At 51.4% G+C, this 21396-nt stretch overlaps 1 protein-coding gene across 1 annotated transcript; it reads right to left on the bottom strand.

The window, feature by feature from the left end:
- On the bottom strand, positions 11720–17179 carry CCDC177 (coiled-coil domain containing 177). The gene is made up of 2 exons (XM_005666330.3): positions 16426–17179; positions 11720–15559 (listed from the first exon to the last, which is right to left on the bottom strand). Exon 2 carries the CDS (start codon positions 15529–15531, stop codon positions 13435–13437), a length of 2097 nt encoding a protein of 698 aa, XP_005666387.1. The 5' UTR covers positions 15532–15559; positions 16426–17179; the 3' UTR covers positions 11720–13434.

The raw sequence follows: 21396 nt of genomic DNA on the forward strand, positions 1-21396 counted from the left end.
AAATTCCCAAGCTAGGGGTTGAATTGGAGCTGCAGCCACTAGCCTATGCCACAGTCACAGCAATGTGGGATCTGAGCCATGTCTGCAACCTACCCCACGGCTCACAGCAACTCCAAATCCTTAACCCACTGATCAAGGCCTGGGATCAAACCTGCATCCTCGTGGATACCAGTCATATTCATTTCTACTGCGCCATGGCGGGAACTTCCTGACTGTACATTTTTAACCAGTACATAATTTTGCAAAAGGGTTGATTGTTAATGAAACAAACAGAAACCAGGTTCTTCCATGTTGGGAAAGGCTGTGTCCTACCACCCATGTCCGATGATCCTAGACAAACACTCCCAACCCTTGTACTCATGTGTAGGGAAGGATCTGAATGGGAATTAGACAAAGGAAAACAACAAAACAGGATGTTTGAATTTCTCTCTTTTCTCTGAGTCTGGTTTTATTACCAAACCAAACTTGGGTCCTCTTACCCCACACACAGTAAAGCTAGTAGGCTACTACTGACCCTGGGTTGTGGTGAAGGAAAGTGCAGCATTTATTGTAAGGCACCAATGCAAGGGGAACAGGTTCATGCTCTAAAACACAGAAGTCCCCAAAGGGTTTCAGCAAAGCATTTTTTTTCTTTTTCTTTTTGTCTTTTGAGGTCTGCACCTGCGGCATATGGAGGTTCCCAGGCTAGTGGTCTAATCAGAGCTACAGCTGCCAGCCTACACCATAGCCACAGCAACGCCAGATCTGAGCCGTGTATGTGAGCTACACCACAGCTTACAGAAACGCAGGATCTTTAACCCACTGAGCGAGGCCAGGGATCGAACATGCAACCTCATGGTTCCTAGTGGGATTCATTTCCGCTGAGCCACGATGGGACCTCCACAGCAAAGCATTTTTAAAGGCAAGATGAAAAAAATGTCATTCGAGAGTCTGTGATCAGCTTATGCACAATTCTCTGATTGGTTGATGGTGATCAATCCTTAGGCGCCACTGTCTCAGGCTACTGCTCCTGATCACCCAATAGTTAATTTCTTCATTTGGTGGTGGTTTTAGCATCGGAAAAACTCAGGAAATATGCATCAGATACTATTATTTAGGTACTTCAGAGAGGAGCTACAGCAGAGGATATGGGGGAGGTGTTTGCCCCAGGAAGGGTCCTTGTAGGGTCCTGCTCATTAAGGTTAGTTTTGCAGCTGTAAAAGGCTTATCACTCTCAGAATTTAAAATTCCAGGAGTTCCCGTCATGACACAGTGGAAGTGAATCCAACTAGGAACCATGAGGTTGTGGGTTCAATCCCTGGCCTCGCGCAGTGGGTTGAGAATCTGGCGTTGCCGTGAGCTGTAGTGTATTTCACACACATGGCTTGGATCTGTTGCTATGGTTGTGTCATAGGCCCAATTAGATCCCTAGGCTGGGAACTTCCATATGCCTTGGGTGCGGCCCTAAAAAGACAAAAAGACCCCCAAAAAAATTTTTTTTTTAAACTCCAGAAATGTTATCTCCAGGTGTTTGGCTACAGGCTCTTCTATCGTCTATAAGGATTTGGCAGAGCTGGCTTTATCTAGGTAGATCCTGTGCAGTCACACAGGGCCCTGTGCTTAGTCGGGTCCTGTGCTTGGTGGCATGCTCTGCTGTAGCTGTCTTCAAATTGTTAACACTATTGGAATGAGAAGCCATGCATTTTCAGTTTGCACTAGGCACAACAAGTTTCATAACCGGTCCTGTAATTTAGAAGATAGAAATAAGGTACCATGACACAGAGTAGCCATAGCCATGAACTACGCCAGAGCTGAAGCCGAAACACCTGTGACACCCCTCTTGTCCACTCTTTGTCTGTTCGGAGAGTAAGTGACCACAGGAGGCAAGCTAGAAGAGATGTCTACTCCTCCACCCCACAGTGAGGCAGGGGCTCAGCCAGAAGAGTAGAGGGAGGTGAGGTGGGCGGAGCCTTAATCCTATTTGAAAATCCCAGGAGAATGGGGATGGTTGGCCCAAGGTTCCCTGAGCTTGGGTTTGCCTGATTTTCAACTGGGTGGCAGATGGTCTGATTTCAATGCCACTGACATGAGTATGTCCTTCTGATCCCAGGTCGGAGTCCAGATCTTTGGTACCCCCTGTTTTTAAGCCAAGACATCAAACCACCACACCCTTGGAGAGAGCTCTGCTTAAACGGGTGGGGTGAAGGCTGGGGAGGTGCAGCATGAATGCAACAGGGGGAGCAGCTGGCTCCCCACTAAGGGCTGCCCCGAGATCTGCAGGTCCTGCCTCTGGTTTAGCCACAAAGAAACTAAATTGGGAGTTCCCGTTGTGCCTCAGCTGGCTAAGAAATTGACTAGCATCTATGAGGATGCAGGTTCCATCCCTGGCCTTGCTCAGTGGGTTAAGGATCCCCGAGAGGCCCAGAGCTGTGGTGTAGGTCGCATGGGGCTTGGATTCTTGCTGTGGCTGTGGTGAGGCCAGCGACTATAGCGCCAATTGAATCTCTGGCCTGGGAACTTCCATATGCTGCAAGTGTGGGCCAGAAAAACAAAACAAAACACCAGATTGACTAAATTGAATGGCAGGGGTTGGATGGAGAATCTGGTTTGACGCCTCTCTTCACCTCTGGGATATGCCCCTATCTTGCTCCTCTGGCTTTCTCCCTGGTTTGATGACCCCATACTCCTAATGACCCCACATTGCTGACAACAGGCTCCTAAGAAGCTTCTCTGTGGATGCTGGGGTTCAAGCAGCCAACTCTGCTGTACCTGGCATTCTGCTCCAAAGTTAATGGCATTACCTACTGGGGAGGGAAAATAGTGTGGTTTTTTTTTGGGGGGGTTGGGGGGTTTTTGGTCTTCTTAAGACCACATGCACAGCATACAGAGGTTCCCAGGCCAGGAGTTGAATCAGAGCTGTAGCTGCGGCCTGCAACACAGCCACAGCCACACAGGATCTGAGCTACATCTGCAACCTTCACCCCAGCTCATGCAACGCTAGATCCTTAACCCACTGAGTGAGGCCAGGGATCGAACCTGTGTCCTCATGGATGCCAGTCGTATTTATTTCCACTGAGCCATGACAGGAACCCCTTCGTTCTTTTGGTTCTTAAGCTCTGGCCACTGTGAGATCACCTGGAGCTGGGGGTGATTTGGGTTGGTGCGGGGAGGTGACATCTGTGAGACACACCATCTGGACAGCACTTGAGATGTGTAAAGAATTCGAACAAGCACAAAGCACTGGCAGCCCATTAAAAAACCCAGGTCCTTCTGGGCTGGATTCCTCTCTTCTTGTTCTGCCACAAAAGTCTTTCAAGAAGAAAAGGAGTGCAAGCTGCCAGGGACTATTTGGTTTCTGTGATATTGGCAGATTGCTGAATTATCATTGTTGGGAATCTGGCTTCAGGGGCTTATTGTTTCCCCAGACTATGTCCCCCAAATATGGGGTGGGTTGACCTCAGACCGCTACCTTGCTCAGGCAGAATGTTGGCATCCGCAGCTGCCCTGTGCTCTCTCTATACCGTCTGCCCCCCGGGCAGTTCTCTGGCTGGCTCCGAGCTGGCAGCCTGCTCAAGGCCCTTTGTTGTCATGGAGAAGGTTTTAGAAATATATTGTGGGATTGCAGGCGTATTTCTGCCACCTGGAAACAAGTGGGCTTGTAGAAAAGCAACAATGGAAGGAGAGAAAGGGCTCTTGGGGTGGGGGTGGGGGCAGGGGAGCCGGCTGCCGTGGAGCCTGCACTGCTGTCTGCTGTTTGATATTCTGGGCAGGCAGCAGCAAGCTGATCAACTTGCTCCCTGCAGGACTCCTGGGAGCGCGCTATCAGCCCGGAGGCCGCAGCCTCTGCAGAAAAGTTTGCAGATTCTAGGAAAATGAACCACTGCAGAGCCCAATCTGTGGGGAGAGACCAAATGGGCTCCCATTTAGACACGCTGATGTGAATTTATGCTTCCGGCAGGCAGAAAAGCCGCCCTTTGCCTGTGCACCCCAGCAGGCTGCCCTTGACCTGTCTGTGCCAGCTCCTTAACAGTGCTCTCTGTCTGAGACCTGGATGCCCCGGCCATCTGGGCTTCTCCCCAGCATGCCCACCTCCCGTTCCTTCAGGGGCTTCAGACAGCCCATTTAGGGCACCATTCACCCCGATGTTTGCTGCTTTGTAGGTCAAAAAGCAGTTGTACAATTTCATATTGTTCAGCCAAATTGAAAGCTTCAGGGCAATCTGGCATCTTTCATTGGGATTAGATGATAAGAACATTAAAGAGACTCAGTAATAGACTGTCTCTTGCCCAACAAATGTGATCTATTACTTTCTAAATCGTTCTCAGTTCTAGTGCTCCGTGTACATTTTAATTCCCACTTTCCAAATGCTGTATCTGCTAATCCTGCCCTTAAAGTTACAAAGCCCATGGTCTGTCTTTCCTTTGAGCTTTGTTTACTTCTTCTGCTATTTGCAGAAACTTGATCTATGCTCGTGCCCACATAGAAGAGAGGTATCTCAAAAGTACCTTTGGGAGTTCCCACTGTGGCTCTGCAGGTTAAGAACCCAACAGAGTGTCCATGAGGATGTAGGTTGGATCCCTGGCCTCGCTCACTGGGTTAAGGATCCGGCGTTGCTACAAGCTGCGGCATAGGTCACAGATCTGGTGTTGGTATTGCTGTGGCTGTGGTGTAGGCCAGCAGCTGCAGCTCTGATTCGACTCCTAGCCCGGGAACTTCCACATGTCACAGGTACAGCCCTAAAAAAAAGAAAAAAGTATCTTTGACTGGATTCCAAGGGTTGTTAACTGGCTTAATCACCAGCCCAGGAAATTATGTGTGTTTTTACCACTCGCACATTCTTTTTGTTAGAAGTTGTGGTGACTTCTGGAAAGCCCCTTAGAGGGGGCTCGCCTACACATATTGATGGAGAGCTGACACATCCAGATCATGAATATTTTGAGTTGGGAACTAAATAGCAATTCTCAGTTTCTAAGGGATCTGCTTCCTCCTTTCTGCTCCCTGGGTCTTGCTTCAGCTGCCTTAAGACAGCTCCAGCAGTGGGCCTCTTGTTCGCCTGTTGAAGCATTGACTTGCTTAGCTGTGCTCAGACACACAAGATAAAGATCCCACCTGAATTTTCCTGTCTCTGGCTTCCTCCTAGTATCCCCCAGCTTCTCTCTTTGGCTCCCCTTCCTTTTTTCTCCACTCTCACTGCAGTTTCTCCTTTCATGGACATAATGATGCTCTTATTTTATTTATTTATTTATTTTTTGTCTTTTTGCTATTTCTTTGGGCTGCTCCCACGGCATATGGAGGTTCCCAGGCTAGGGGTCGAATCAGAGCTGTAGCCCCTGGCCTATGCCAGAGCCACAGCAACACGGGATCCCAGCCTCGTCTGCAACCTACACCACAGCTCACGGCAATGCCGGATCGTTAACCCACTGAGCAAGGGCAGGGACCGAACCCGCAACCTCATGGGTCCTAGTTGGATTCGCTAACCACTGCGCCACGACGGGAACTCCAATGCTCTTATTTTAATGACCCTCCCTAAATCAGCCCAGTCCCTTCCTTAAGAAGCTTACTTTCCTCCCTCCCTTGTCATTTGTTTCCACTTATTTTAGTGGCTGCAAGAAGTGGGAGTCCAGGCAGAATTTTCGACCCACCTATGGCAACAGAAACAGACTATGAAACATAAGGTCAGAGCTTAGGGCTGAGCCCAGATCAAACAATTAAACCGCTCCATGCCTTTTTTTTTTTTTTTTTTTTTTTTTTTTTTGCTTTTTAGGGCCGCACCCACGCATATAAGGTTCCCAGGCTAGGGGTCGAATCGGAGCTGCAGCTGCTGTTCACCGCCACAGCCACAGCAATTCGGGATCTGAGCTGCATCTGCAGCCTACACCACAGCTCATGGCAACGCCGGATTCTTAACTCACTAAGCAAGGCCAGGGATCAAACCCACATCCTCATGGATACTAGTTGGGTTTGTTAACCACTGAGGCACGATGGAAACTCCTAAACTGCTCCACTGTTAATATCCTTTTGCTGTGAATCTCAAGAGGCAGGGAGGGCTGATCTAGGAAATGACATGTGTATCAGAGGAAGTTAAGCCCTTTTCAACAGAATTCCCCAAGGCCAGTTCTGTCCAAACTAGCTGTGTGACCTTGTCATTTAAACTTGGCGCCTCAATTTTCTCGTTTGTACAATGGGAATAATAATACCTCCCAGAGATCCTGTGAGGATTAAGCGTGTAAAAGAGTCAGCTGCCCAGTGCGCATGCCTAGTGTGCATGGGCGTCATTACCCCTGCAATCAGGACATTAGCAGATTGTTCCCTTCGACTCTGCGTTTTGCTCACCCTGTGGGTTCTCTTCAAATAAGCAGATATTCCTGGGAGGCATGCTCTGCCTAATCTACTATTTCGCTGAGGGCTCAGGAGGCCTCTAAGGTCCAGTGGGGCCTCCTTCTAGGGTTTCCAAGGGCAGAAGAAAGATGACAACGCAGGAGAGCTCCCAGCAGTTCATGTCACCTCTTATCCTCACCTCCTGATGCACAGCACGAGCCAGCACGAGCCAGGCAGCCTGTTTAGCACCTCTGTGCAAGGATGTATGTCCAGAGTGGGGAAAGGACTTTGATCAATCCAGCCCTGCAACCAACCTCCCTGCAGCGTGTGCAGGGCCTGGGGTGGGGGTTAGGGAGCAGGGAAGGAGGAGGTGACACTTTCTGAGCCTTCTCAGAGGATGTCATGTGTGGAGAATGAAGTGATGCTAATGCCCACCCACCTCTCTCCTTCCTGCTCCAACCTCGGTCCACCAATGAGTCCATCAGTGAGCTCCCAGGTTGGGCTTTTCTCAGACCCCCTTTCTTATTCCCACGTGGCCAGAGCAGAGATGGCTGCACAGCCCAGAATTCCTGCCAGGTACCCCATCCAGAGCACCCCAGGACTGTTGTTCTCCCACATCCTCTTCTACTTGGCTCTGCTAAAGATGCTACCAAAGCATTTGGGTCTGACCAGGACAACAACACACCCTCTTTTTCCCAAGAAAGAGATGCACATTTTAAAGTATTCTGTCATTTTAGTCTTCCCGTAGGGAATCTTAAAATAACATTTCAGGAGTTCCTGTCGTGGCTTAGCAGGTAACGAACCTAACTAGCATCCATGAGGACACAGGATTGATCCCTGGCCTCGCTCAGTGGGTTAAGGATCCAGCGATGCTGTGAGCTGTGGTGTAGGTCGCAGACTTGACTCGGATCCCCGCACTGCTGTGGCTCTGGTGTAGGCCAGCAGCTACATCTCCGATTGGACCCCTGGCCTGGGAACCTCCATGTGCTGCGGGTGTGGCCCTGAAAAGACCAAAAGACAAAAAAAGAAAATAACATTTCATAACTTATTGTCATAAGTCAGTTTTATTGCCAAACATTTGGTAAACTTGTTAATCCCCCCCAACCCCAGACTATGACACATTACTAGGGACCCATTATTCCAGAGCCCCTTCCTTTGGAATGGTTAGGGATTGCCACACAGCAAGGGAAACATACAACTGCCAAGGGCTGCCATCTGAACCCAGGGTCCACCAGCACCACCAGGCTGAAGTTTGGCCTACTCTATTCCTTCCTTTACCACCCTCCCAAGTTCAGAATAACAGTGTCCACAAATGGAGTGCTATTTGCCAGGGCGATGCTGCTTTCTGAGCAGCATATTATTAGCTAATTTAATAATTCCCTACTGAGTAGGATTTACTGTCCCCATTGTACAGATGACAGGAGGGGTCTGTGGAATGGTAGGTAGTGGTTTGAACAAGTCGACAAAGCTTGTTCCTTTGCCAAAACTCTCTGCCTTGAAGGTACGGTGGCCGCATGGACCAGATGTCCAGAACTTTGTAGACATCCGTCCTTCTGTTACACTGATATGTCCCAGATGTCAACATTTTGGCATCCAAATTCCATTTCCCAGTCTTCCTCTCTTACTAAGCAGGAGGAAGAAGTGTAATGGCAGCTTGAAAACCCTTTGCCACCCACGTGGCTCATTGATGGCATTAGGAAATATGGACACCATGCTTACAAGCCAGAGATTGAAGCGCGAAGCAGCCTTGGAGCTGGAGGTAGGCGGAATCACTGGATCCCCACCAAGGGGCAGCTTGTTTTCGCCAGAGCTTATGCTTCTCCGAAAGAATGAGCTGGCTATAGGTCCCCTCACTCTGCAGGAATGCTGATGCTGGGGTGGGTAGGAGAGTGCCATGTGCACGCGGATGTGCACTCAAACACAGGAGCAGAGATGGGTCATCTTTCTGACAGTTCTGTGAATCGTACAAGTGTCTGACCCAAAAACATGCCATCAATACTATACCAGCGATGAGGAAGACAGGCATGAAAATTTCAAATTGGTAGCTCATTTAAACATCACTCTGGTTTTTGATGGATCAGGAAGTAGCAACACTGCACTGAGGACCAGTGTTCCCCCAAAAGAAACCGCCCTCCACTCCTATACCCTAACACCTGCTATTTACCCTCTGTCCCGGCCCCGACTTTTGTGTGAAGCCAAAGCAGAACCAGGGAGAGTACGAGGGGCTGGGAGCAGGTGGGGGTGCGTGGGGCTGGGAGGAGATGCATGTCAAGAGCACCAGAACTCCATGGAACAGAGCTCGTACGCGAGCAGATGAAGGGCTCTTGTGTAAAGAATCACATAACCAAAGCAGGTGATCAGGGATATTAGCGCAGGCGCTGCATCAGATACCCAAAGCCAACGTGTCACATAGGAAGCCTAAACAACATTTCTAGAATGGAGAGCTGTCTGCTGGATCTCGGAAAGCCCCTTTCTGGGCTGTGTCGAGAAATGCCAGATTTCCTTATGATCCTCGGCCAAATGTTTCCTTGGGATGTGTAGGGTGGAGCTGCAGTCCAACAGTGGAGAAAAGGCAAGAATATGCAGAAATCTGGGGGTATCCTTGATCACCTGGAAATCTTAGAGAGGGGGGTATTCTGGTTCACGTAACGATCGTATCGATTTATTCCCAATCGGAAATCTCTTTTTCTTGTGACTTTAAAACTGGAAATGCTTCTGAAGTGTTGAGTTTCTTGTCTCAGCAAGAACAGCTGAACGATGGCGCTGGTACCCTGTTTTGGTGATCTGGGACTCTGCATGGCCCGAGGCTTGGTTCGCTAGGTTGATGATCATTATTTATGCTGCCTCTATTAAAGGCAACACAGGAAACGCCCTTGAAGGTAATTAATGTCTCTCTCTTCACTGTAATTTAAAGCTGATTAAGTACATGACCTTATGAATTTGACCTGATTAATCAAGGATCCTCTGAGGGGAAAAAAACAACAACAGTGGATTGATGACGGTTGGCTGGTGGATGGCATGTCCCCAGGAAACTGAAAAGACTTGGAATGAGCACTTGAAGGACCATCAGGTCTGCCTGTGGTTGGATACCAGGGTAGGAAGGTAATTAAGCCCAAAGGGGAAATAAATGTGTCTGCTTATGCCATTACAGCATAAATGGTCTCCAGGGCCAATGGTCAGGGGGACTTTGGCTCCCCAGCACCAAGAGCAATGCCAGGCACACAGCAAGTACTAATTTGACAAATGAAGGGAGGCCGCCCATTCGGTCCATTCAGATTTCCTCTGGGTACCATTCTTAGTCCACCAACCATCCATTGTCTATCCCTCTCTCCATCCAGTAGTTATGTGCTTCCCATGTATGAGGTGCTAAGCCATGGGCTGCAGGGGACTCAAGAGTAAATAAGATAGAGCCCCTTCTGTGGAATCCATCGTTCCTGTGTTTCAACGAACTTTTTAAAGGAGGAGGGATGAGAAGTAAAGGGCTTTCGCACAAAATGCATTCTCATGTGCTGCCTCACAGACTCTTCGCCTTTGAAAACTCGGGCTTACTGCTCCCATTGAAGACTCACAGTTACAGTTTTCGGGAAGAAAACGTCCATCTTCCTGTCCCGATGCGGTGTAGGCAATAGCCATTGCTGGAGAAGGACCCTGGGCTAGTTTCACCGATGCTTCCATCTGAAATAGTTTTGTCCTGCTTGTTTCCTGGGTAATGAACCAAATGAAAGCATTTCCCAACCCTGCCCATCCCTCCTCATCCCAGTTCATGTTCCCTCTGTTTTGAGCGAGGAGATGTTCTAAGAGGGCAAATGGGAAGGTCTGGGACTATCTCAAGGCTGCATGTCCCTGGACGGTAAGAACTTCCAGCTTGGTGCTCGGAGACAAGTCTGGCCCTTGTGAGAACGTTCCCCCCAGAAGACTTTCCCATCGGTCACCCCCACCACTCCCCACCCTCCAATGTTCCCTTGCTGCGTTTCAGAATAAGAAACACTCCTCCTCTCTGGCATCACTTCAAAAAGAAGACTATAAATAAATGGCACAAAAAAAAGTATCCTGGAACTTGCTCCTCCTCAGAGGGCAACATGACTCCTTCTCCGAGAACACAGAGGTGGCTCTACACGCCAACGGATGGTTGAAACCTGGAAGAACCATTCTTGACTATTTCCAGGTTGGCTTCTGTTTTTGCTTTACGTCTACTTAGCTATATACATTTTTTTAAAAAAAGAATCCCAAAGTGTTTTCCTTTACCCTGTGCTTTTCTCTAAGTGCAGGCCCTTACCCTGTGACATTCAGACCTGGGCCTTCACATCACATATGACATGATGACGTGCAATGTGCTTTTCCAGAACCTTCCTTTCTACATTAGGTCAAGACGGTACATTACACTCTAGGCACAGTACAGTCACATGATCCTTTTTGTTTAGAGTGATTGCACCTGCTGTTCCAAAGTCTTAGAACTGAGAGCACCACTTTGATTCTGATTCATCCTCACAGAGTTTATGTGAGGATAGCAGAAGCAGGATCCCCATTCTACAGATGGGGAAATGAAGGCACAGAGAGGTGATCTACCCAAAGTCACTCAAGACGTCAGCAAACTGACTAAAGGGCCAGGTAAGATCACCTATGTACCTTTCAGTGCCTTATCCAACAACAGAAACAAAAACAGATTGTGTCTTTCTCAAATGAATGCACATCCTTTGGAAGGAAGTAGTTTTTAGATGGAATTTTCTATTAAGGTCTCAAGGGCCTCCTCTCTCAAATCAGGAACCACAAGTCAAGAACCAGCATGGTGTTAACAGTTTAGTTAAATGCCCTTGACTCATAGATAATGTTTCTTCCTAGAGCTCACTGACAATCTGATTGCCAACATGAATACATGAGGAAAAATTCATCCCATTCAAGAAATAAGCCTTGGGAGTTCCCATCGTGGCTCAGGGGAAATGAATCCGACTAGTATCCATGAGGATACGGGTTCAATCCCTGGCCACACTCAGTGGGTTAAGGATCCAGTGTTGCCGTGAGCTGTGGTGTAGGTTGCAGACTTGGCTCAGATCTCACATGGCTGTGGCTGTGGTGTAGGCTGGGAGCTGTAGCTCTGATTTGACTCTCAGCCTGGGAACTTCCATATGCTGCGAGTGCAGCCCTAAAAAGCAAAAAAAAAAAAAAAAAAAAGATAAGAAAAAAAAAGAAATAAGCCTGTCACAGCTCCTTTCTGGGTTCACAGTATCTAAAGTATAACATCTAAGCCCTGCTTCCTTCAACACAAGACTCCTGTACATGTTGACATTTGATTTGGGGTGGGGGGTGGGGGGGAATGTTGACAGAATTTGTGTGTGTGTGTGTGTGTGTGTGTGTAACAGACATTTTAGAGACAATTCTGTCCAGCAGAATATACATGAAATAGGTCTAACATAGTGCTTCTCTACCCTGATTCTTACCTCTTTTTTTTTTTTTTGGTCACTTTTATTTCTTGATCCTGACCTAATGTAAAAAGTAATGTTTCACTTCCTATCTTCCTTGATGAAGGTAGAGACCTGGGGTGGACATGGCTGGGGCTGGTTTTGGCTTCATGGAAGGGAAGCACTCTGAGGATGAAAGTTGCCCGAAGACAACCGAGCAGGACTTTTTGGAGCAGAGAGTAGCCTGGTCTCACGTGTATCTTCCCTCAGAGGCTAAATGACCATCTGTCCATGACGCACTGCCCCCTTCCTATGCCAGAAATCCATATTCCCAGAAACAAACTAGGCCAACAGCAGCCCTCCTGCCTCCCAACTCCAGGTCAAGAAAGGCACAAAGAAGACCAACAAATAATACTGAGGCGGTGCTTTGGATCCGGGAGACCTTGAGGTACCAGGAGGAGAGTACTGATGGCCCCATCTGGCCCATGGAGGAGGTGAGGCACGGAGAGCCTGACTAAGGACTTTCAGTCGGAGGTGAGAGGGAACCAGGAATGAAAGGGGGAAGTTCTCTTTTTCCTCACGTGGGGAAGGAGAGGAGAGGGTATGCTGCCAGCTGCCAACTGCCAATGATAGTGAGCGCGACCCTTACAGCAAAAGGGCAACTCCAGCTCTCTTGCTACTCCAGGAAAGTAATTTCCCTCCTAGCAGGTGCAAAGATTCCTTCACAGAGGGAATCAAGCTCTCCGGGGCCCACTCTTGGGAATGTATCCAGGGCTGGAGATTGAGGCAGAATTGGCCTGGGCAGGCACATAAGGTAGCACTGCTTCTTAAGGCATGGCTGCTGTCTGCGAGGAGGGGGCCTCACTCTGGGAGGTGGGCATCAGCTGCCGCCTCCCCTGAAAGTACCCTGCAAGAAAGCACAATCGTGTGGAACACTGCTGCCTAAGGAACCCGCTTCCCCAGGGGGTTAGGGGCTTCCACTAAAGCTAAACAGCATCACCAACCCAACGATTTCTTGTATCACTTGGGAGAGTAAGTGGTGGGGGTGGGGGCGGGAAGGTGGACTCAAATTGATCATTATTTGCAGATGATTGTCTAACTAGAAAAACCTACTGAAAAACTACCAGGACTAAGACCAGAATTTGCGCAAGTGGCAGACTAAAAGTCTAGCATACAAAAATCAATAGCTTTGGGGTCACTTGCATGTGGCCTAATACCTTGGAAGAGCTGTGCTTTTCTGCGAGGCCTCCGAGCTTTCTTCAACTTGTCATTTGAAAAGATGGAGGCGAGCCAAGGAGATGCTTCCCCCACTGCAAGTGTGGGACAGTCACCTAGACACCAGTATGCGAAAGGTGCCTGGGGTGATTGCTGCACGAGGGGGCAATCACCTCTGCACTCGCTCCTTGGGAGCCCTACTCCAGTCTCCACGAGCCCTTTTCTCCCAGCTCTTTTCTTTTCTAACTCAACAGACATACTGGGAGCCTTGGCAAGGGTCGGTGCGGGAGCTGCCAAGGGTGGATGTGGTCAAAGATTGTGCTGTGTCATTGCCAAACAGTTTTTTAAAACAAAGGCGGCGGTCTGACACGTCTGGCACGTCGGTCCTCTCATGGCCTCATTGATCGGAAGGCTGCTGACGCCACCGTGCTGCGCCCCGACTGTGGACTCCCACGGTCTGGTCAAAGTGGCCAAAAGGGGCCCTGCGGGGGCTGAGAGTGGCAATCTGGCCAGCGCAAGGTGGCGGTCATTTACGGTCCAGGCTGGCATGCAGCTGGGCCTCTCGCACCATGCGATCGAAAGAGCGCGTGTTGGTCTCCTGGCGCACCTTCTCGCGCACGTGGAAGGAGGCCCGAGCTGTGGAGCGGGCGCTCTCCAGCGCGCTGCGCCTCTCGCGAGACAGCTGCTCACTGCGTTCCAGCTTGCGCCCGATGGCTTGGATCAGCTCTCTCCGGCGGCAGTCTTCGTCCCTCTCCACCTTCTCCTTGTTGGCGCGCTGGGCCCGCTCCTTTTCCAGCCGGCTCTGGCCAACACGCCTTGCCTTCTGCTGCACAGCCTCCTCAGCCGCCTGCGTCGCATGCTGCAGCCGCCGCTCGCCCGCCCGGGCCAGCGCCTCCAGGTGAGCCTGATGCTCCCGCTCTTTGCGCTCCGCTGCCTCCTTGGCCCGCCGGCCCTGTAGTTCCTCCCGACGGGCCCGCTCACGCAGCTCCCGGGTGCGCTGCTCCACCAGCTGCTCGTAGTTCTCCTGCGCACGGCCCAAGCTGGCCTCCAGGGAGCTCCGCAGGCCCTCTCGCTCTTCGCGCTCTTGCCGGGCCCGGCCTTGCAGCAGCGCCTCGTGGCGCGCGCGCTCGGCTCGGCTCAGTTCCCGCTTCTCGCGTTGAAGCTGGCCCTCCTGCCGCTGTTTGGCGCGGGCTGCGCGCTGGGCGCGCTCCCTGCGGACCTGCTCGGACCGCTCGCGCCCTTCCTGCAGGCCCTCCTCCCTCTGCTTCAGGTTCTGCTCCTGTTGCAGCTTGCGCAGCCGGTCCTCCTGGGCAGCGCGCTCCACCCGCTCCCGCCGTAGGAGCCCCTGGCGTTCCGCCAGTTCCCGCCGCCTCTCCTCGCTGCGCTCACACTGCCGCTGCCGCCGCCTTGCCTCCTCGCGCTCTTCGCGGCCCCGGCGGCCGCGCCGTTCCTCCACCTGCGCTGCCCAGGCCCGGCGGCCCTGCTCCAGGGCGCGCTGCTTCTCGCGCTCCTCGCGCTCCCGCCGCTGCTCCGCGCGGACGCGCTGCCTCTCCCACTGGCCGTGGGCCGCGGCGCGCTGCTCCAGCAACAGGCGCTCCTCCTGGTGCCGCGCCAGCATCAGCGCCGCGATCTTCCGGTCGCGCTCCGGCACCCCGCGCAGACCCCGCTCCGCACGCACTTGGCGCACGATGCGCTCCACGTGCTGTGCTGTCTGCGGCGAGTGGCTCAGGTCGCCGAGGCTGAAGCTTCGGCCAGTGAGTGGAACCAAGGCCAAGGCGGACGGGCGGCCCAGCGGGTTGGGAGCAGAGGACGCCGACCCCGCGGGGCAGCTGTTCCGGGCCGAGGCCCGCGGCGGCCAGTGCAGCTCCCGCAGGCTCTCCCCGCTATAGGACGATGATGACGCGCCGGACTCCGAGCTGAGGGCGCCCTCCCGGCGGCGAGACAGGGAGTCTAGTGAGTGGCTCTTTCTACCTGCCCGCGACCCTGTGGGCGGAGGTTGCGGCCGGGCCGGGGACGGGCTGGAGGAGGCCTTGCGAGCGGCGCGCGGTGCGGGCGAGGCCGGGAGGCTGGCGCTGCTGCAGCTGCTGCTGCTGCCCGCGCTGGGGGCCGGGGCCGCGGTGGTCGCGGGGCCCAACGGCGTGAAGAGGCGCCGCTTCTCCTCGCGCACGATACGCTCACGCTCAGCCCGGCACTGCTGCAGCTTGGCGCGCCGCTCCGCCTCGTATGCCTCATACAGGCCGGTGGCCACCCGCATAGAGCGGCCCGGGGCCTCGCGCACCAGGTCCGCCAGGGCCCGTGGCAGCAGCTCCACGGGTTTAACGGCGCAGCGGGCGCAGGCCTCTAGCGAGCGAGGGCTGGTCAGCACGTAGCGGCTGCCCTCGGCCTCCGGACAGTCAAAGTTGAAGAGATCGAGGTGCAGCAGCGGGGACTGCTCCCGCCGCCCACCTTCTGCTGCGCCTGGAACTTCAGCTTTTCGGGGCACCGCCGCGGAGGCCGTGGTCGAGGAGGCCGCGGGCTGCTGGGCGCCCTGGGAGTCGGGGGGCACGGACGCGGCGGCTTCATCCCCTCCTGGGCCTCCAGGCTCGGCTTCCGCCTTCTCCTCTTCAGGCACGGGATCCACCATGGCTGAACCCCGTCCTTCTGTGGAGTCTCTGGGGATGACACGGGAGGTTCATCGAAGAATATGTTTGAGAGCAATTTCCCCCTACCCATTCACATTCATCCCCCCCATCCATTTAATCCGCTTTGGGATTAGGCTCAGAGGCCCGGTGGAATGTAAATCGGTAATACCGATGCCCTGAAAACCCTAGCGGGAGGGACGATACTGGTGCACAGAGAGCAGCCTCAGTCTTTCAGCCCCGGAGTGCGGGGCGGAGGCCTGTGGCCAGGCTCCCCGGGTCGTCTAGCCCACTGGATGCCATCTCCTTCCTGTTGCAAGTTACAATGAAAAGATCGAGGTGCAGGCAGTAGCAGGGAGGCTTTGGAGGATTCCCCGGGAGGATTAGCGTATTTGTTTGCAGTTTAGGCGGGCGACCGGGGATGCAGCTTTGCAGGAACAAAAAGGGAAGAGGTCTGTTCATCCCCAAAGTACACTGCTGTGAGGACCCCATTTGCCTAGGGAAGAAGTTTATGGTTGATTTCCCTTTGCCAAAGGAGACTCAGGCGCGGGCCCAGGGATGGTGGAAAGGCGGGGAGAAATGCCTCAATCCCCAAGGACCTCTCCGGGAGGGGTGATCAATTCTTGCTCCTGCCTCTTGGGCCGGGCTTGCTAGGTGCTGTGCCCGCCTTCCTCTGTCCTCCCCACCGGGTGTTTGCTGGGGATGGAGAAGGCGCCTGGGTCCTCCCAGATGCACCCGATCCTAATTCCGTGCTGAAAGCGTCATTCACCCCAGTCTAGGCTCGGACACCTGCCCCCAGATGCCCTCCGAATCCCCTCTTCCCTCCGCATCTCAGCGCAGTGGGCTCCTGGATCTCAGCGAGCCTGGCGGCTCCTGGGTCCCCGGGCCAGTTTGCTTACCGCACGTCCCGGGCTGGGCCCCGCGCCGTGGGCTTTTGTTTGCAGCTCGCCACTTTCCCTTGCGCCTCTTCAGCCTCTTCAGTCCCTGCGCCGGCGGGGTCGGATTACGGCCGGCAGCAGCCGCAATAGGAACCCCAGCTGCCACCGCCGCCACCGCCACTGTCTCTCCATGGGGCTCGCGCACACCCCAGACGCTACCTACACGTGGGGCAAGTGGGGGGGGGGTGCGACAAGGTCTCCCTAAAATAACACAGCTCTGCTCCCTTCCTTCACATTGATTCTTAAAAAAGGAAGCCAGCCGGGTTCCATCGCTGCTGCATCCATCACCGCCTCTCCAATCATGAAGGTACCGCAGGTCTTTCGGCTCCCCTGGCGCCTCCTGGTGGACGCTCGAGGATGTTGATTTGTTTGCTTAGAGGGCGAAGAAGGGAAGTTAGAAAAAAATTATGTATTTTTCTCTCTTTCAGCAAGACATCCTATTTTTCCAGCACCTTGTGAAGGAATAGAGCAGCTTGTTTCTCAAGGGGGCACTGAGAAGTAAACAAACTTGATAGCGAATAATTGGATAGAAATATGGCTCCTGATCCAAACCATGGCTTTATTTTTTTAAAAAGAAAAAACAAGGACATTCACATAGGTTTGAGGCAGACAGAAGATTACCTAGTGTTTAATGCAACATTTTAGGACTTCCTGGTTCCAGATAACACAAATTAAAGCCAACCAGTGCCAGCTAATGGATGCTATTTTGCAACACCTCCTCCCCACCTCTTTTCCATTTTGAGTGGTAGTGGCCACAGCAGACAGATGGAAGGAGAACTTGAGAGAGGGGTGGGTGGGAGGTGACATTAGAGAGCATGGTGACTCTATTGTTAATAACCTTGACATTGTCAGAAAGGCACTGAGGAGCAAGTGAAAGGCTTAAATAAGCAGGGAAATGATAGGATTTGGTTTATACTTTAGGAATGTAGCTCTGGCAACAATGGGGTAAGGGCTTTAGAAGGCCCAAAGGGGAGTTCCCGTCATGGTGCAGTGGAAACGAATCTGACTAGGAACGTCGAGGTTGCGAGGTTGCGGGTTTGACCCCTGGCTTCACTCAGTAGATTAAGGATGTCGTGGTGCAGCAGAAATGAATCTGACTAGGAACCATGAGGTTGCCAGTTCAATCCCTGGCCTCACTCAGTGGGTTAAGGATCCAGTGTTGATGTGAGCTGTGGTGTAGTTCAAAGACGCAGCTCGGATCCTGTGTTGGTATGGCTCACATCTCACATGGCTGTGGCTGTGGTGTAGGCCAGCAGCTGTCCTTCTGATTGGACCCCTAACCTGGGAACCTCCATATGCCGCAGGAGTGGCCCTAGAAATGGCAAAAAAAAAAAAAAAGTAGTCCAGAATAAAAGCCTTTACAAGATATGCAGAAATGCCATGAATTGCTCTCAGTAGAGAAAAGGAGCAATTGGTCGGATGGCTAGTAGGAGCTGGGGCTGGACTTTGGACCTGGCTCTGTCTGATCCTGAAGTGGGTCCCATGTATTGTATTTCCACACCAAGCCGAACGTCTGGAGAGATGTGGATTCATAAGGAGATAAGCGAGATGGGGCAAGTCAACCGCTCCACACCTCTCAACCTCGATGTTCCCTTCTTTACGCAGGATCCCATTGGTGGTCTGCCTCTAAGATTGGTAATGTCTGCTATGTAAATGTCGTCTTTGTCATTTAATAGAGACCATAATAGCTACCTTTCAGAATTGTTGTCAGAATTGGAAAGGCTGTATTCAGAGTACCTTGACCAATGCGTTTCAGTAAACAGTGATACAGTAATTTCTACTTATTTTGATAAAGCTCATCTTAGAGGTATGATCAGAATCAATAAGGACACTTCTGTATTGGGAGCAGGATTTTCAGGGAAAGCCCAATAAACATTTCACCCTTGATTAAAAAGTGATTCTTGGGAGTTCCTGTTGTGGTGCCACGGAAATGAATCTGACTAGCATCCATGAGGACACAGGTTTGATCCCTGGGTCCCAAAGGCCCCATCTCCAAACATCATTGCCTTGGGAGTTAGGGTTTCAAAATATGGATTTTTTTGGGGGGGGGGACACTAAGTCCATAACACTTATCAATCTGGACAGAAAATTACAACATAGGCAACGATCTCCATTTAAGTTTCTTCTTCTCAGCCTCCACCGCCCACCTCAGCTCTGCGCACTTGTGCTCCTCCCCCTTCTCAGTGTAATCCCATTCGCAGAACAGAGATGATTCACTCTCAAGTTCTAAGTCAGGAGTTGCTAAATTATGATCTATAGGTCTAATCCACTGGCTGTTTTTGTAAATCAAGTTTATTTGCTGACTTATTGTCTGCACCGCTTTTTATGCAACAGTGGCAAAATTGAACAGTTTGACAGAGACTGTATGACTCAGAAAGCTTAAAATATTTACCATCAGGCTCTTCTTTACAGAAAAAGCTTGACAAGACCTATTTTAATGGCTGATAACAGCTTGTGCCAGTTATCAATGTACAGCCTTGCACCTCTCAATTCGCCCGTCACGGCTTGCTCTGGGATAGTGGTCTGTAAGAATTTTCTACGTGACCATGAGCACACGGCTATGGTTGGCCAGTAGAGGGACCTGCAGGGATGTTGCAGGAGGAAGGGGGCGGCTCTTTCTGATCCCTGCGTGCTGTGCTTTTGGCTTTTTCTTTCTCCTGTTCCATAGTGCATCGTGCAGGTGCTGGGAGTGTGCTGTGGTCCCCCACTCCAGCTGCATGCTCAGAGCAATCCCTTGGTGACTTGGCGCCCCGGCCCAAGGCTGGTGACTGCTTTCCCGTGCCTTCCTGAGGTGGACACCATGAGCTCTCACCTCTGCACCTGTACCCTTGAAGATTGTTTTCTGTTCCCCCAGCAATTGCCAAGTGGCCCCTTGCCCCAGAATTCTCTGGCACCCAGGGGACTGCAAGCACACCCTCTCTAATGAGGTCTGAACCCCAACCTTGAGGAAGAGGCTCCCCCTCCCAAGCTGTCTTTCTTTGAGTTCTCTTCCCTCAGCCTTAGGGAACCTATTTTTTTTTTTTTTTTTCTTAATGGCATATGCACTTCCATATGCACCCACAGCGTGCGGAAGTCCCCAGGTCAGGGATTGAATCTGAGCCACAGCTGTGTCTATGCCCAGATCCTTTAACCCACTGCACTGGGCTGGGGATTGAACCTGTCTCTCCTTGGCAACCAGAGCTGCTGCAGTTGGATGCTTTTTTTTTTTTGTATTTTGTCTTTTTAGGGCTACATTCGAGGCATATAGAGGTTCCCAGGCTAGAGGGTCTAAGCGGAGCTACAGCTGCCGGCCTACACCACAGCCACAGCAACAGCAGATCCGAGCCACCTGTGTGACCTACACCGCAGCTCACGGCAACCCCGGATTCCTAACCCACTGAGCAAGACCACAGATCAAACCCACATCCTCATGGGTCCTAGTCAAATTCATTTCTGCTGTGCCATGACAGGAACTCCTGCAGTTGGATTCTTAACCCCCACTTACCACAGCGGGAATTCCAGCCTTAGGGAACCTTTGAGCATTCTCTGTATATCTTTACATTTACTCTGTTTTCATAGCCTAATACCTCTTTATGTTAAGCTTCTTCTGTTTCAATTACTGGGTGGTTTCCGTCTCCTGGTTATACCCAGAGCAATAGCCATATAAAGTGTAACCATTCCCAGTTCTTGAGACTAAAGCCTTAAGAAGAAATGTATGACACAGACCAGCAGGTAAAGGTAGTGCCTGTCCAACATAAAGTGTTTTACTTCTTATTTTATTGAAATCACATATGTTCATTTGAGTGGGAAATTAGAAAATAAGAAGGAAAAAAAAATGACCTGTAGCTAAATAATCACCAAAGCCCACCAGCTTGCTTACATAGCTTGGTGTGTAGGTGGCAGGGACCTAGAAGCTGTGGGCAGACAAGTCTGTGTTGGTGGCTGCTTGCAACTGCTTAGGGTGTGATACCTACTGAACCCCCTGCTGAATGTGTCATCGAATGCATTGGGGAATGGGGTCTTATTTGTACTATTTGCCTGCTCTAGTGCCATGAAATCGGCCTTATGGAAATACTTGGACCATTAGGCCACTTGGATGAATCTTTTTTTTTTTTTTTTTTTTTTTTTTTTTTTGTCTTTTTGCCTTTTCTAGGGCCGCTTCCCGCAACATATGGAGGTTCCCAGACTAGGGGTCGAATCGGAGCTGTAGCCACTGGCCTACACCAGGGCTACAGCAACACGGGATCCAAGCCTGCAACCTACAGCACAGCTCACGGCAATGCCGGGTCCTTAACCCACTGAGCAAGGCCATGGATCGAACCTGAAACCAGATGGTTCCTAGTCGGAGTCGTTAACCACTGCGCCGCGATGGGAACTCCTTGGATGAATCTTTTGAGTTAAGTGTCTTAAGCAGGTGATGGTCATGTTTGAGAACTGCTCTGCGGGACAGGAGAGATGAATCTGCACTACACTGTGGAGGTGTGTCAGCAAGGAAATCTAGAGGGGGGTCTTACAACTAATCTAGTGGGGTTTTCTCTCACTCCTAGAAGGGCCACACTTTGTTCCATTTTGTACGACCCTGGAGAGGTGGCCTGAGTCCTGAGTACGGCCGTGGGCATTCTCAGTGTAAAACGCGTATGGATCTGCTCAGAAGAGTGGGCTGTTGCTTAGGAGCCAGACTTGTTTCCACTCTTTTGCTGGGTCGTCTGTCTCTGGCATGAAGCCACCTGCCTACTTAGGGCTTCAGGCCCCTCATTTTCAAAAGGGCTACTCTGAAGGTATAGCACCTGTTCCGCACAGGCCTTCCCCACCCCCCACCACTACCTGGCAACACACACAAACACACACACACTCCTTTTTTTTAAATGGAAATTCTGACACTAAGCATGGTGCATTATTCCCTCCATAATGTCTCAGATGTTTGTATGCTCTGGCATAGGTGGTAGATGCAGC

Source organism: Sus scrofa, chromosome 7 (genome assembly GCF_000003025.6).
Source record: "Sus scrofa isolate TJ Tabasco breed Duroc chromosome 7, Sscrofa11.1, whole genome shotgun sequence".
NCBI lineage: Eukaryota > Metazoa > Chordata > Mammalia > Artiodactyla > Suidae > Sus > Sus scrofa.

Coding starts and splice junctions, on each gene's coding strand:
- CCDC177 (XM_005666330.3), bottom strand. CDS start 15,531: ATGGTGGATCCCGTGCCTGAAGAGGAGAAGGCGGAAGCCGAGCCTGGA.